Here is a 16,271-nt window from a genome sequence, read left to right as displayed (position 1 = left end):
AGAGAATGTGTGCGTGCGTGCGTGCATGTGTGTGTGTGGAGAGAGAGAGAGAGAAAGAGAGAGAGAGAGAGAGAGAATCATGGAAGAAGACTCTAATGCGATAGAATTAATGCAAGTAGATGCACATTGTTATGGGACTTGGGTTTATTTTCACTACAACAAAAAGGCCTCATAAACGCACATTTAGACGCGATTTTTGAATATAGAGAAAAACTTACGGGTGCGTCTATCCGCCGTCTATTTGCGTGTCTACTATTTCGCGTCTATAATCGCATGTATCAACGAATTTACATGCACAAATAGACGTGCAATAGACGCACATATACACGCGCATATAGACACACTGGTAGACGCGCTTTTACAAGCATTGATAGACGCGAACGAAAAATAAAAAATATTCTTTTTTTAATATATTTAATTTCTTTTTTAAATTTAAATTATGAAGTGCGTGTATAAGCGTGTGTAGTCTACATTATAGACGCGCGTATAAACGCGAATTATCTGCAATTTAGACGCGCTGATAGACGCGCAAAACAGAACTGAAAAAAAAAACCAGAGAGCATGTTGCTCTCTGGTTTTTTTTTTTCCCCTCCCATACATCAAATTGTGTATTTGGGAAAAAGACAATGTATCTTACGAGCACGAGAATTGAAAATAAAAGTCCATGTGTTCATTATATATCAAAAGCATTTACAAGGGAAGTTTAAGTGCTTGCGACCTAAAGCGTGGCCGCAAGCAGTAGGCTCAAAGAGATAGCATACATATACAAGAAAAGAAGGCCTCATGAGGAGGTATGGTGCTCCTCTACGAATCTGAAGAGGAAACATCTTCGCTAGTACCACCATGGCTACTAGCATCGCTATCCCCCTCCTCGCTATGCTCCACATCCGGGTTCGCCTACACACACAAAAGATCAGGGTTGCTTACATAGACAAGGTGGAGAAAAAGTTATAATTAGCTCTACTTTTAATAGGAAAGTAAGAAAAACATACCTCCTCTGGCTCTCGAATCGTCCTCAGTGATGAGACCCTCCTCATAAAAGTGAAGCCATGTCGCTGCGCGGTTATGGCCTCGATGGTAATCTACCTCTCTAGGAGTAGGTATCCTACCAACGATGGTAGTCTGCAAAATATTTAGAGATATACAAACAATTATGAATCACAATATATTAGACTAAAATATATAAATAATAAAAAATATAAATTAAAAAAAAAACTAGAAATCAAAATATACTTACAAACTCTGCCTCCCATGACTCTCTGCCGCCCGATCCGTAATGCGACGATCCCATGGTTTCCATTTGGATCCGTCGCGCCTCTACGTGCTAGCGACTCTTCACTTTCTCAGCTGCTTTCTTCTTGGCTTTCTTCCACTCTATGCAGTGGCACATAGGTGGTTGGCTATAGGCTCCACGCCCCTCCTCCAGCCTCCGCAGTGAGTCCCTGGCCCGTATCATGAGGTGGGATCTTTTGTTGTGAAGCATATCCCTCACTTTTGTACGTCCCCAATCATCCGAGAATCGCTGACCCTCAGGATTTGGATACCTCCTATGGATTGCCCTCAACACCTCCTGCCACAAGCCGCTTTTCTAATTTTTGAAGGCAATGAAACAATCTATATACGTCGCATGCACGGCGCTCCTCATGTACGCCATTACATCCCTTCCTTCATCATCATGAAAGATGCCACCAGCATTTGTAACTCTATAGTACTGGCGTACAACCTCCTCTACATGATCTACTGGTGAGGGTGATCGCTCGCCACCTCCTAGGAAACCCCCACACAAGCCTCGTCCTCCCCCTCGACTCTCCCTCCTCCCTCTCTGTCAACTACCCTCTACCTCATTGGACGCACGAGCTTCTTCAGATGTACATGCTTCTAGAGATGCTTGTGCTTCAGCCGATGCACGTGGAGCACGTGGAGTACCTGCATATGGAGTACCTGCATGTGGAGTCTGAGAAGTAGTGCCAGGCAAAGATGCCAGAGGCGTCCCAGACATGACACTGAACACCTCGTCCACTGTGAGAGAGCGGCCAAGGTGTCTGGTCATGTCTCCCATGAAGTCTTCCCTACTAGGAAAACCTCCAAAAAATGCATTGACTCCCCTGCCAAAGGAGGCCAATGTATCATTCATGTGATCCACATCCGGGTCATTGCTAGATGAACCAGGATATGACATCTGCAAAAAAAACATAGGAAAAAGATAAATTTATTTGCATACAAAAAATCATATATTACCTACATTTTCAAAGAGCTTTCTTTAGACATTGAGCATAACACTTAAGTGCTAATGCTTCTCTTAAACAAGAAAACTGATAAACACAAACATGGGATTTGTCACATTCATCATTGCAAAAATATATTGTTTACTATCAAAACTGGGAGACCTGGCGCATGTATCCCCGCGTCTAAATTGCAGGTTAGACGCGCCCTCAGACGCGCTCCAAAGTGAACCTTCTGTCCAGCGCGTCTATCTGTGCATCTAAGATGCAGCACAGATGCACTGTTAGACGCGCATCCCAGGTCTGTGCGTGTATAATCGCGTGTAGACTGCAGGTCAACCTTCTGTGCAGCGCATGTATCATCGCGTGTACACTGCAGAGCACACGCGCCAGCACACGCGCATTAAGACGCGCTCTCAAACGCTCTGAGAGGAAACATTTTTTGCATCTATGTCTGCGTCTACACTGAGATGTAGATGCGCTCGATCGATCGATTTTAGGCCAACGACCACCATTGATGATTTATAAAATGCAATACGTAATGGAATCACAAATCCTAAATACACAGACAAAGCAGAGAGAGGAAGAGAGAAACAAAGAGAGAGAGAGAGAGAGAGAGAGAGACTCACCTTGGGTGTTTGGTGTGGCGGGTGGTGGCGCTTCTTCCTTTTCCTTCTTCCTCTCCTTGGTAAGTTACCCTCCCTTGATGCTTGCTTGCTTGCTTGCTTCTTCTTCTTGTTCTCCTCTTTCTTGTTCTCTCTTTCTTCCTCTCCTTGGCTTTCCTTTTTCCCTTCTTGTGTGTTTGAAATGAAAGAAGAGGTGAGTCATGAGGAGGTGAGGCATGAAGAGACTAGGTGAGGCATGAAGAGACTGCATGTCGGCTAAACTCAAGCTTCAGAACCGCAAAAAATACAAGAAAGGAAAGGCACAGTTTGAAAAGAAATGATTTAAGTATGGTTTGAATTTTGACGTGTCCGTCTATTTTCGCATGTATATGTGCATCTATTGTTCAGATAGACGCGAGTATAGACGCGAATATAGACGCGAATATAGACGCCAATATAGACGCATAGGTAAATGCAGATATAGACGCGCATTTGGGCTTTATCATAATTTTTTGTTTTTAAGATAAGTTTTGATAGTTAATTATTATCATAAGTTTTAATATATTTATGATGATTTTTGTGTATTTAAAATTGAGATCTTATGTAAACATATGAATGACAAATATTTTGATGTTGTCATGTAGAATTAGGTTTAATCATGTCGACGTCGTCATCACCTAGTGCGGTGCAAGCTTATGAGTCAATGAGCACATCCTCAAGTGAGGATGAAACATTGCGTCTTCATAATCGAGATGCATGGCTATGATGAAAAATTAAATGCATGTGTGATCGTTGTTGAGGGTGTATTTTTCGAGCACATCGAATTGCAATGTCACACCTCAGCTTGTATGGAGAATGGGACCGAGAAAAATCACCGGTATTCATTGTTTTTTTTTACCACTAAGATTGCATGTCTATGTTACGGGAATTATATATCAACGTACATGAAACTTCCTTTTGTGGTTGAGCAGGATGCAGTGCCACATCCTCAGATGCTCCCTCCCGGGCGTCGAGAGGCTGCAAAACGTCGACGCGAGGAGGCAGAGTCTTCAAGAAGAGTAGAGACTGACCCCCATGATAGTAGCCCTCATGAAATGCCCCATCAAGTCGTAGAGGATGAGATTTTGGACAACATGGTACACCATCTATTTTCGCAACCGGTTCAGGGAGAAGGTCACTCTACGATGCCAGATGATCCACTATATGTAGCATCATCTACTCCGTTGTATGAATATTGTACGTACTCCGTTCTTCGTGCGTCCCTCGAGATACTTAACTTGCAAACAATTTATGGATGGAGTAATGTCAGTTTGGATGCGTTATTGAAGTAGGTATCAATTCAGTTTGGCTTATGAATCATAATATTAATTGTTCTATTTTGAAATCAGACAGAAATATATGTTTGTGGTTTTTTGACTCACTTTTAAAAATATATGTAGGTTATTATCACAAATGCTTCCAAAAGGAAACAAATTGCCAACTAAGAGAGAGCAAGCAAGACATTACTTGACATCTCTGGGAGGCCTTGATTATGTCAAGATCCATGCATGTGTCAATGATTGTGTCTTATTTCATGGGATTCATGAGTTCGCACGAGAGTGTCCTGTTTGTGGCAAATCAAGATACGAAGTGGAGATGAAGTCAATGGATGTGCCTCGTAAGGTTTTGCGACATTTTCTGATTGTTCCACGTATAAAACTTATGTTCAAGTGTAAGTCTATTGGAAAGGTCGTGTCATGGCATGCTAATCATCATTCAAGTGATGGAAAATGGAGGATCCCTACAGACACACCGGCATGGCAACATATAGATAATTTGTGGCCCGTTTTCAAAGAAGAGCCAAGAAATTTGAGATTTGGTTTAGGTATGGATGGAATCAATCCATTTGGCATCAAAAGCACATCATATAGTGTATGGCCAGTCGTATTGGTGAACTATAATATTCCTCCATCCATGGCAATTAAAAAGGGACATGTGATGTTGTCCCTTCTGATTCCTGGAAAGCACAAGGTAAAAAACATGGACATTTACTTAGAGCCTTTGATTGAAGAGTTAGAAATGTTATGGGAAGGTATTGAGGTGCAAGATACAAGTGCATCTGCATCCTCTAGAGATTTCACATTGAAGGCCATGTTGTTGTGGACCATGCACGACTTTTCAGGATACGGAGAGTGTTCAGGTACATGTATATAACTCTATATTTGAAATTCAAGACTTGAATCAATTGCATTTTATTAATTCACTTGTTTTTTTAGGTTTAACCACGTCAGGATATCATGCATGTCCTATTTGCGGTCCCTCTCTAGTTTCCTCTAGGCCGGCACGTTTAAAGAAGGTTATTTACGACAATCATCATCGATTTCTTCCTATTGACCATCCCAAATATGTTCTCCCTACTAATGGAATGACTCCACAATCTCTAACCATTCGAGATTGGAAGGAGAGATGGATTGATGCCAACAGCCACCCTCCATTCGGCATGAGTCAGTAAGAAGTGCATTTCTCTCGATTAACTTTAAAGTATTTAGCATGATGAATTGTTTACATAATATATTGTTTGTTTGTTAGGTTCGCTATATTTTTTCGTCTTCCGTACTGGACTGAACACAAGATCAATCACCTGTTGGACCCCATGCACATATTCAAAAATGTTGTATCTACATTATGGGATCACTTGATAGGGGCTCATGATTCAGTTAATGTAAGGGAGGATTTATGTAACATTGGTCACATGAGACGAGCCTGGCCACGCATTAGACCCAGAGGAAAGATTGACCTACCCCATGCACCTTGGATGTTGTCAAAGAACGAGGAAAAAATAGTCAAGGAACAAATATATAGCTTTCGAACACCCACAAAATGTATGAGATGTCTCAAGGGAGCCTTCATAAAGAAAAAGAAAAGAGGTGTGGAGCAACTATCTGGTTTGAAGTCCCACGATTGACACAAAATGATTCAAGTAAGGGTATCTCTAACCATGAATATAGTAATTAGTGGAGTAACTATGTGTAAACTTTGGGATATGATGACTTTTTCCTCAACTAATCATTTGATCTATGAATATTGTTTACATTCAGTTCGTACTTCCTACTAGCATATCCCATTGTGTATCCAAAGATGTACATGATATCATTTACAAGATGGGAGAGCTTGTGAGGTGTGTATACATTGTATTTTTTCATTATATATCTTTGAATTTCTACACAAAAATAAACAATTCTCAAATACATCTTGACAGATACGTGAGCTCGAAGGAAATTGATCCAAACACATTGCAAGATGCTCGAGTATTATCTGTTGAGGTGGTTTGTTTGGTGGAGGAAATTTTTCCTCGATCCATTTTGACTACTCAATTACATTTACTCGTACATTTGATTGATGAGATCGCACTTTGTGGGGCATTTCATGTAAGGTGGATGTTTTTTCTTGAGCGCTTCATGAAAACCTTGAAAGATTTTATGAGGCAAAAAGCACAGCCTGAGGGAAGCATGGCTGAGGGTTGGTTAGTGCAATCATCCCTTGTTTATATCTCTGAATATCTTGCTGAAGTGGATCCCTCTCAACCACGACTATGGAAAGATTATGAAGACTTGAGGATGACCTCTATAGTACCTCAAGGAAAAGGAATGAGTAAAGTGCTAACAAAAGAAGAACTTCGTAAGTTAAATAGTTTTTGTGTGCTCAATAGTGATGTAATGAGCAAATGGGTGACACTATATAATGAAGCAAGGGCAAGAAGAAAAAGCAAAAGACAAGAATTTCGCACTAGATATGGACGTAATGTCTCATTTCTAGATCATCTAAATGCTCTCCCACGTCATATTGATATAGATTGGTTACATGAGGAAATGGAGAGAATGGAAAAAGAGGAGGAAATTAATATATCTCAAGAAGAGTGGGAATACGCACGAGGTTGGTTATCAAAGGTGAGACATACTATCAATTAATTTGTTTCTATAAGTTTTATTTTATATAAATAATTGACATGTTTGATCTTTTATCTTTTACTACTAGTGCACATTATTCAATGCACTTTGGTGTGAGGGTAAACATCTTCGAACTCAACGTATAGATGAAAAGAGAAATACCCAAGATTGTGGTGTCCTTGCTCACTTTGAGGATGCCAATGGTACCATGGAAGGTTATTGTGGCTTGATCCAAGATATTCTGAAGCTAATTCTTTATATATGTACTGGATGTGAAGTGGTTTAAAGAAGTGGTAACAAATGGTGAGCATTGCACAATCAGACATCATCCAAGTGGTTTTGTAATCATTGACTCTACAAAATTTCACCAAAACAAGAATGACACATTAGTACTACCTCAACAATGCGAGCAGGTATTTATGCAAAGGCTAATTTTTTTATATATATGCATGTGATACATATACACAATATAATAAGTACTTAAGTTTTTTGCTTTTGTTTTTCAAATACAGGTTGTGTATCATCCAATGGTAAACAATAACCGATGGTGATATGTCATCCCTATATCTAATCGTTCAAAACCAATATATGGTAATATTACCGACATGGAGATAGCAGATGACAATCCAACAATTAATGATGATGTGCATGATGACACCATAATGGATGATATGCGTGATATAGTACAAGATGAACCTCGCGAGGATGTTCAAGGAAACGCAAAAGAAGACAATAATGTGATTGTCGATGATATTAATGAAGTTATTGAGCAATATAGCAACACATCTGATAGTGGGATAGACTTATTTGTTTCATTATCTCTTGGTAACATAGACCTAGAAGTAGATAGTTTAGCAAGGGCTGATCTCATTGAAGATGAGATGGATCATTCACTGTAACATACTTAATTTGCTTATTGATTCAATGTATATTCCTAATTCTATGGTTTTTATCATGCGCACACGTGCATACTCAAGAATCAATAGTCAATTTTAAGGCTAAATTGAATTTTCCATAAAAAAAAGGAAGTATCTTTTATCATCTTCAAGTACGTAGAGAAATTACGAGATACATATTGCAATGCTTGCTACTAATTGTAAGGTTTTTGTCGCTTGCCGCTAATTACTTATATCAGGCTTGTCAACTGGAGGAACTACCAATCATTAGAGAGCAATGAAAAAGTAATTATTAACTCTATTTTTTTAATTCAATGATTCAATGTGTATTCTTAATTCTATGGTTTTTATTATGCGCACATGTGCATGCTCAAGAATCAATTTCAGGTAGTTAAATAATTATTAACTTTGGTTTTTTAATTATGTGAATTGTTAATTTTAGGTGGTTAAATAATTGTGTGTCTGTTGGCGCGTCTATATTAGCGTCTATTTGCGCGGATATATAGACGCAAAATTTGTGTCTATTTACACACATGTTTACACGCACTTATAGACGTTGTGATAGACGCGCCCAACTTTGCGCGTCTATGCCTCGTTTCTGTTGTAGTGTTTGTTGAAGAGAAGTGGTCGCAAGCTTTTAAAGAGGTTGACTATGTGGGATGCATTGGCCTTGTGATAATCAACAACCTCAATGGGAACTATCATTCCATGGTCAATTTACATGTGGGATGCATTGGCCTTGGGGCCCGGCCGAGGGGGGGGGGGGGGGGGTTGTGTCACAACCTTGCAATGGCCAAGTAGTCATCTATACTTGGAGGACATCAGTGATGATTATGGTCTAGAGGAAGAGGAATTTGAGGCAAAAGCTATTCAAGGAGATTGCATGAGCCCATCTGAGGCCTTACTTGTAGGAATTGGGTACTCATTGAACAAAAAACCACTACAAGCTTTGGAAGAACATATACAAAGGTAAGGACCCTAAGAATATGAGTGACTATCTATGCAAATAGAGATGAGACAAAATCTTGTGGAAAGGTTATTAGAGACATTATTGCTAAAGATTCTGTTATTGGCTTTATGTAAAGAAGAAGGAAGTATTTATGAGTATTCGAACTATGTAAGTTCATTTTTTAAGGAAAGTTCAAGTGGATTTGAAATCCAAAATCGGAGGAGTTGAAAGCTAACCTTAGGTACGATAGTCTACCTTGGTTTGGAGGGTATGTGGATATTGAGGATCTCTTTCCAAATGATTCTCCCTTGAAAGAAACTAGCATATTTTTGGAGTGGAATAAAGGGCCTATATGTGATGAGGTGTTGTTGAGTCTATAAGAGAATGCGTGCGTGCATGCGTGCATGTGTGTGTGTGAAGAGAGAGAGAGAGAGAGAGAGAGAGAGAGAGAGAGAGAGAGAGAGAGAGAGAGAGAATCATGGAAGAAGACTCTAATGCGATAGAATTAATGCAAGTAGATGCACATTGTTTTGGGACTTGGGTTTATTTTGTTGAAGAGAAGTGGTCGCAAGCTTTTAAAGAGGTTGACTATGTGGGATGCATTGGCCTTGTGATAATCAACAACCTCGATGGGAACTATCATTCCATGGTCAATTTACATGTGGGATGCATTGGCCTTGGGGCCCGCGGGGAGGGGAGCGCAGGCAGGGGGGGGGAGTTGTGTCACAACCTTGCAATGGCCAAGTAGTCATCTATACTTGGAGGACATCTGTGATGATTATGGTCTAGAGGAAGAGGAATTTGAGGCAAAAGCTATTCAAGGAGGTTGCATGAGCCCATCTGAGGCCTTACTTGTAGGAATTGGGTACTCATTGAACAAGAAACCACTACAAGCTTTGGAAGAACATATACAAAGGTAAGGACCCTAAGAATATGAGTGGCTATCTATGCAAATAGAGATGAGACAAAATCTTGTGGAAAGGTTATTAGAGACGTTATTGCTAAAGATCCTGTTATTGGTGATGCTTTATGTAAAGAAGAAGGAAGTATTTATGAGAATTCAAACGATGTAAGTTCATTTTTTAAGGAAAGTTCAAGTTTCTTAAAGGAGATAGTTGATGGATTTGAAATCCAAAATCGAAGGAGTTGAAAGCTAACCTTAGGTAGGATAATCTACCTTGGTTTGGAGGGATCTCTTTCCAAATGATTCTCCCTTGAAAGAAACTAGCATATTTTTGGAGTGGAATAAAGGGCCTATATGTGATGAGGTGTTGTTGAGTCTATAAGAGAATGCGTGCGTGCGTGCGTGCATGTGTGTGTGTGGAGAGAGAGAGAGAGAGAGAGAGAGAGAGAGAGAGAGAGAGAGAGAGAGAGAGAGAGAGAGAGAATCATGGAAGAAGACTCTAATGCGATAGAATTAATGCAAGTAGATGCACATTGTTATGAGACTTGGGTTTATTTTGTTGAAGAGAAGTGGTCGCAAGCTTTTAAAGAGGTTGACTATGTGAGATGCATTGGCCTTGTGATAATCAACAACCTCAATGGGAACTATCATTCCATGGTCAATTTACATGTGTGAAACATGAAGTAAACTGCAATGATCCTACAAATGTTTGTAATATATGAATTTCTTATGACACCATTCAAAATGCACCAAGCATTCTTCGCTCAACCACCATGCCTAATGAAGATAATCGAGTTATAGTGGGCTTGAGTTGGTGTCAACGGCTCATGGTGGAATGAAATCAACAACCAAGAGAGCTGGTAGAAGCCACCATTGCCAATTATGAAATCATTGATATTGTATCTAAAGAGGATTTCATTGAGCTATTGGTTGGCATGTCCAACTTAATTAGGTTAATTACTAATTGTTTGTGGCTAGTTAAAGTATATACATAGAGGCCCCTTGATTAGCCACTTGGCTAACTAATTGGAACCATAGTCACTACCCTTGATGTAAAGAAGCGATTATAGCTCCACTTGGCTCTTCAAAGGTCACGTGTTGAGTTGGTAATCAAAGGGTTTGAACACTGCACAATCAATGTCTCCATGTAAACCTAAAAAGTGGTGAATGGCACACCGTTTTGAGTTGATAATCAAAGGGTTCAAGCACCCCTCAATCACAAGTGTCAATGCAAACCTAAAAAGTGGTGAATGGAACACTATGTTGAGTTTGCAATCAATGATGTAAGTCCCCCTTGATTACATTGACGAGGATTTTGTACTACATGAATGTTAACGATTACAACAAGCTTGACTTATCTATGTGGGATTGTCATCTTCTAGTGACCATTGTGGGTTAGGCTAATAAATCGTTTGATGTTACAAATTTTGTTTCTAATCTTTGTATCAATAGAGGCCATTGTTTTGGAAACAATGCAAGATAGTAGATGTACCAAAGGGCGCATTGCCATTAGTAGCAAACTAATCAGCCGTCGAATGACAACAGGTTTTAGATTAACTCATCATGAGTCAAAATGCGGAACTTACAATTGACCAAGCATTGTCCCAAGGCAACAAAAGAAACAGATTAGGTGATGATGAAAGATCCGATCGATGCAGGAGCTCCCATCATCATCATCCATACATCAGTGACAATTTTATGATGGTATAAAGATATCATTGCTCTGATACTATTTTAGGACGTGATTGTGATAGTAATGAAGAAAAGCTAGCGCTTGAGGCTTGAGAGGACATGGGCGCCCGGGTAGCGATGGACGCAGTCGGCCCAGGCGCTGTTGATGGAGAAAGGGATGTCCTTGAGGGCAAGGAGGATGGCGCTGTTGCACTTGAAGCCGGAGCCGAGGCCGAGCATCCAGACACGGTCGCCGGCCTTGATTCTCTCCTTGGCCTCCATGTAGGCGAGGACGTACCAGAGGCAGCTGGCGGAGGTGTTCCCCCAACGATGGAGGGTTGCGCGGGAGGGCTCCATGTGGTGGTCGTCCAGGAACAGGTTCTTCTGGATCTCGTCGATGACGGCGCGGCCCCCGGCGTGCAGGCAGAAGTGCTGGACGGCGGTCTTGAAGTCGGGCTGGTACTGCTTGAGCTTGAGCTTGAGGAAGCGGCGGCACACGAAGGAGAAAGCGAAGCGGGCCTGCTCGGAGACCGGGAGGACGAGGGGGGCGAGAGAGAAGATGTTGGTGCGCAGGGCTTCAGCTGCGACTCCCATCAGGTTTTTATTCAGGGCCACCCCGAGGGTCCCTTCGTCATCCTCCCTCTGGAAGGCGCAGCCGTACGCCCTATCGTCAGCCGCCTTGTGCGTCCGGACGCAGTGCAGGAACTCGTATTTGGCCCTCCCCTTGTCGGCGGCCCTGTTGCTAAGCAGCATCGCCGCGCACCCCACCCTGAACAAGCAGTTCGTCACCAGCATCGCCTTCTCGTTCCCCGGGTACCAATTCAGCGTTATGTTCTCCGTGCTGACCACCAGCGCGTACTGGTTCGCCCGCCCGCAGGACTTCAGCAGGTCCGCCGCCAGCTTGCATGCGATCAGCGACGCGCTGCAGCCCATTCCCGCCAGGTGGAACGTCTTGCAGTCCTCCTTCACCCGCAGGTGGTTCGCCAGCATCGACGAGTGCGATGGAGTTGGCGTGAAGAGGCTGCAGTTCGAGACGATGATGGAGATCTCCGATGGGCTCACCCCGGTCTTCCGCAGGAGGTCGTCGACGGACCCGAACATAACCTAGCTCACCACCAACAGACACCAAAAAAAAAGAACGAAAAGGGTCACGCGTACGTGCTCGTACTAGGTTAACCATGCACGACTAAAGCTTCACAGCACCAACAGCATACTATTGTAATCACAAAGAAGTTTTATCAGACAAACGCATACTTAGAGGGTCAGTAGTAGCCAAGAAGATGGGATGAGTTTCATAGGCGACTAGAGAGAACAGGAGAAAGCTTAACCGAACTCAAATAGCTGTTAATGTCATGGCCTCTCCCTCTCTCTCTGCTCTCTCTCTCTCTCTCTCTCTCAAAGAGAGAACAGGAGCAAGCTTAACCGAACTCAAATAGCTGCTGAAGTCATGGCCTCTCTCTCTCTCTCTCTCTCTCTCTCTCTCTCTCTCTCTCACCTGATGGGCCTCCTCTCGGGCGTCAGCGAAGCGTGGATTGGTGAGATCGCTGAATATGAAGCTGGGGATGTAGGTCTCGTCGCCGAGGCCGGAGCGGAGGAAAATCTTGCGCTGGAAGTCCATGCTGGGGAGCGTGAACTTCTGGGAGCTGCGCGTGACATACTCCGACAGCTCGTAGTTACACTTCTGGTCGTCGCCGGCCCTGTAGCAGCTGAAGTCCACCAGGTACACGGTCGCCCCGGGCCTCCGCTTGTAGCGGTGGGCCCCGCACACCCCCGCCACCGCCCAGAACCACGCCGCCAGCCTGTATTTTCTGAGGAGGGCCCAAGCCGCCACCAAATACTCTGCCCCCGCCCAGTCGCACATTGCAGCCACTACCAGCACTATCCCCACCGCGCACGTGGCCGCCATCCGCCGCGCCCACGCCGCCACGTCCACCTGCTTCCAAAACCCTTCCCCCCCGTCGCCACTTATAAACGCCCTCTCTTGTTCTGCCCGTTTGGCCGAATAGGACTTCATCATCATCAGCTGCTGCTTAATCTCCTCGGTCTGCCCCATCTTTCCTTGCCCGATCGATACACAGTGCTCTTCTTCAGATGATTCTGGCAGGTACGGCCGCACTCTCCTTCTGAAAGAAGCGCTGAAGAGACGTAACAGAGGGGTTCAGGAAAGACGAAAGCTCGGACAGGAAATTGAGAAATAGTCAATGGAATAGCCACACGCGGCAAGAAATCCGTCAGACATGTAGGAATCTATGATGGACATCGGCCCAAGAGTACGGCACTTACACTGTAGCAGATTATACTTCAAGACTAATTGAAGTCCAGCTTCACCCTGCGTAGTTGATGAGTAAGAGCGACAGGCCGGGAGAAAGCGTCTTTGGTCCGGAAGGTAAGCTGTACAACAGGCGAAACAGCACGCACAACTACCTGGATCACGACGTTGACACATCCAGCGATAGGGAAGAACCAGCTGCAAAAGAAGTAGATGGAGAGAATCTATGGAGTCTGGACTCTGGACTCTGGACCTCCAAGTTCCAAAACCCCCCCCCCCCCCCCCCCACACACACGCACACACACACACACACACTCTCTCTCTCTCTCTCTCTCTCTCTCTCTCTCTCTCTGGCTCTCAGCTCCTCTCTGTTTGTTCGTGGGCTGTCTTCCCCTTGTCTGCTCTTGTCTTGCACTGACTCTTAACTACCCCGCCCTTCTGATCAAAATATGAGCCTCGGAGGGTAGGGGAGGAAAAGAAGATACCAGCTCAGCGAGCTTTGCATCTACCGTAATTAAATGCAGAGTCGGAAAGGAAGGGAAATCTCAGTCTTCACCGCAGCAGAAGGCGGCTTAAAACGTTGGACTCTCTCCAACTTTACTTCTTCCGATAACGGTTTTTCTCGGGCCCCCGACCTGTCAATTCCGAGCAAGAGCGCCCCCCCCCACCACAAAGACATTAAAGAGACACCCCTATCTTGGCACACTGTCCTGTTACCCAACTCATCATACGATTTATTACCTTATATCATGCAAATTTTGTTTCGAGTCAATAAATCGTACATGAGAGCACATGTATGACCAATTTAGGCGTTTTTGCATATGTCATAAGCGCGGCTGTATTATTTAGGCCCGCACTACCTGTATAGGACCCGGCAAAGTTGGTGGTTCGGTCTATTAACGGCCACCAACTTCCCAACATAACAGCATAGCGCCACGCAAAGACTACAACCTGTAGTGAGAAGTTTTAGCTAGGCACGTCGATTTTCTAAGGTGCTGCCACACGTAAGTTCAACTCACGTCCAATTATGGCTATACAACCGGTTGCCATGTCCCATTGCCGCCTCTGTCTCTCGTCTCCTTCGTTTTAGCCAATTTTGCTCACTTTAGCCACACCTATATCCATTTCACTAATTGGTGTTCAATAAGCATGCCACACCTATATCCATTTCACTAATTGGTGTTCAATAAGTTGAAGTACCCTAAGCGTGCATAGTGCTTCGATTTTTGTCTGCCAAATTAATGACTTGAAGAGGTCATGTAAGGATGTCTAAAAATGGATGTAATAAGGTTAACTTCCTCAACTCGACCGCCACATTGAGGGAGAAACTGGCACTTTTCTCCTTCTTTTGCCATGAGAGAGAGAGAGAGAGGACCAACCATGTTGGGGATGAGGCTCTAATGCAAGAGCTTATAGTGTTGCTTCGAATAATAGGTGAAGAGATCAGTCCAAGGCAAGAGGACACTCTAGTTGAATGCTATAAGGTGACCGTACACTACTCTAGAATCGACCCTAACTTTTACTTCCTCTCCACAAACGAGGAGCCGATCTTGTCTACCTAAGACCTCACAAAAAGGTTCGCAATCCAAGGTGCCAAAATCTAAAATATTGAAGTGAAAGGGGGCCTTGCACAGAGAGAGAGAGAGAGAGAGGAGGGTGTTGCACACAGAGACAGAGAGATAGCATTCAACTAGGAGAGTCACCACTTAGGGGGGCAAAGAGAGAGAGAAAGAGAGAGAGAGTCATTTCATTTCACCTTTGGCCAAAAGAGCCACCATGAGAGAGAGACTTCTTTCATTTTGTCTTCGATTAGAAGAGCCACAATGAGAGAGAGGGAGAAAGAGAGAGATTCTTTCGTTGTGTTCAACCAAGAGAATTGCAATACATGAATAGAGCTTTTGACGAAGCACTTTTTGGAGAGGCTGCAATATGGAGAGAGAGAGAGAGAGAGAGAGAGAGAGAGAGAGAGAGAGAGAGAGAGAGAGAGAGAGAGAGAGAGAGAGAGAGAGAGAGAGAGAGAGAGAGAGAGAGGTGCTCCAATTAGTCCAATTACTGGTTTGGAAAGATAAGGTATGTGTGGCCATGTTAATAGTTAAGTCTTTCATGATGCCTAGTGAAGTCATTAACGTAGGCGTGGCATGGCTCCTACTTGCACTGCGCCAAGTCCCGATATTTTTAGAAGTACAAGCACCCTAGCCACACAATGCAAAGTTCGACTCCATCGACCACGCTGAGGTCAATTGACCTAGGTGTGGCCCATCTCTAAGGGTGGGTTTACATAATGGCAATAGCTATTCTAATCCTTCCACCCTTTCCACCCCATTCTATTCACAAGGGATGGCAAAAGCTTCTTTGTTGAATCTAACATCTCTCTATTAAGCCAATGAGAAAAACCAAATAGTTTACATTCATATCCCTCGCACGTGACAAACTAGGGGGCCAAACACAAAAACTAGGTGACTCCTTTCATGGCATGGTGTAGCACTCTCAATTCAACAAGTGTGGTCTCCATGATTACCATGGGGAGATCCTATGTTGAACTGTGGGATGGTCAAACTAGGAAAGTGTGAAGTATGATTGGACCATGTGTCAAGTATGGGGACCACGTGTCAAGTATGACTCTGACTAGCACACTTAGAGTGGCCACTTTATGGTCAGTATCTACCACATGTACATCAAATCTTGCTCACACACTCCTTTTTTTCATGAGGACCTACTTAGTGTTGACTGGCCATAGTTGCTCATCTACGAAGGCTTTCATTGGTTGGAAGGCTGGGATCCATGCATCAAACCTAAGTGGATCTAGAAGTTCATTAACTTTTTGTAAAC

General features: G+C 43.3%; 1 protein-coding gene across 1 annotated transcript; it reads right to left on the bottom strand.

Moving 5' to 3' along the window:
• Positions 1 to 10,799: 10,799 nt before the first annotated feature.
• Positions 10,800 to 13,701, bottom strand: LOC148021663 (3-ketoacyl-CoA synthase 17-like). The gene is made up of 3 exons (XM_087697140.1): positions 13,457 to 13,701; positions 12,669 to 13,308; positions 10,800 to 12,277 (listed from the first exon to the last, which is right to left on the bottom strand). Exons 2-3 carry the CDS (start codon positions 13,224 to 13,226, stop codon positions 11,270 to 11,272), a joined length of 1,566 nt encoding a protein of 521 aa, XP_087553266.1. The 5' UTR covers positions 13,227 to 13,308; positions 13,457 to 13,701; the 3' UTR covers positions 10,800 to 11,269.
• Positions 13,702 to 16,271: the final 2,570 nt, after the last annotated feature.

This window comes from Lygodium microphyllum, chromosome 17 (genome assembly GCF_053477565.2).
Source record: "Lygodium microphyllum isolate KBCC chromosome 17, Lygodium_microphyllum_v1.1.10, whole genome shotgun sequence".
Classification (NCBI taxonomy): domain Eukaryota; kingdom Viridiplantae; phylum Streptophyta; class Polypodiopsida; order Schizaeales; family Lygodiaceae; genus Lygodium; species Lygodium microphyllum.
This window is presented reverse-complemented; position numbering and strand designations above follow the sequence as displayed.

Excerpts from the sequence above, each read along its gene's own strand:
- LOC148021663 (XM_087697140.1), bottom strand. The coding sequence starts at position 13,226 with ATGGGGCAGACCGAGGAGATTAAGCAGCAGCTGATGATGATGAAGTCC. Across the intron at positions 12,278-12,668 it reads CCCGAGAGGAGGCCCATCAG|GTTATGTTCGGGTCCGTCGA; the intron begins GTGAGAGAGAGA and ends GTGGTGAGCTAG.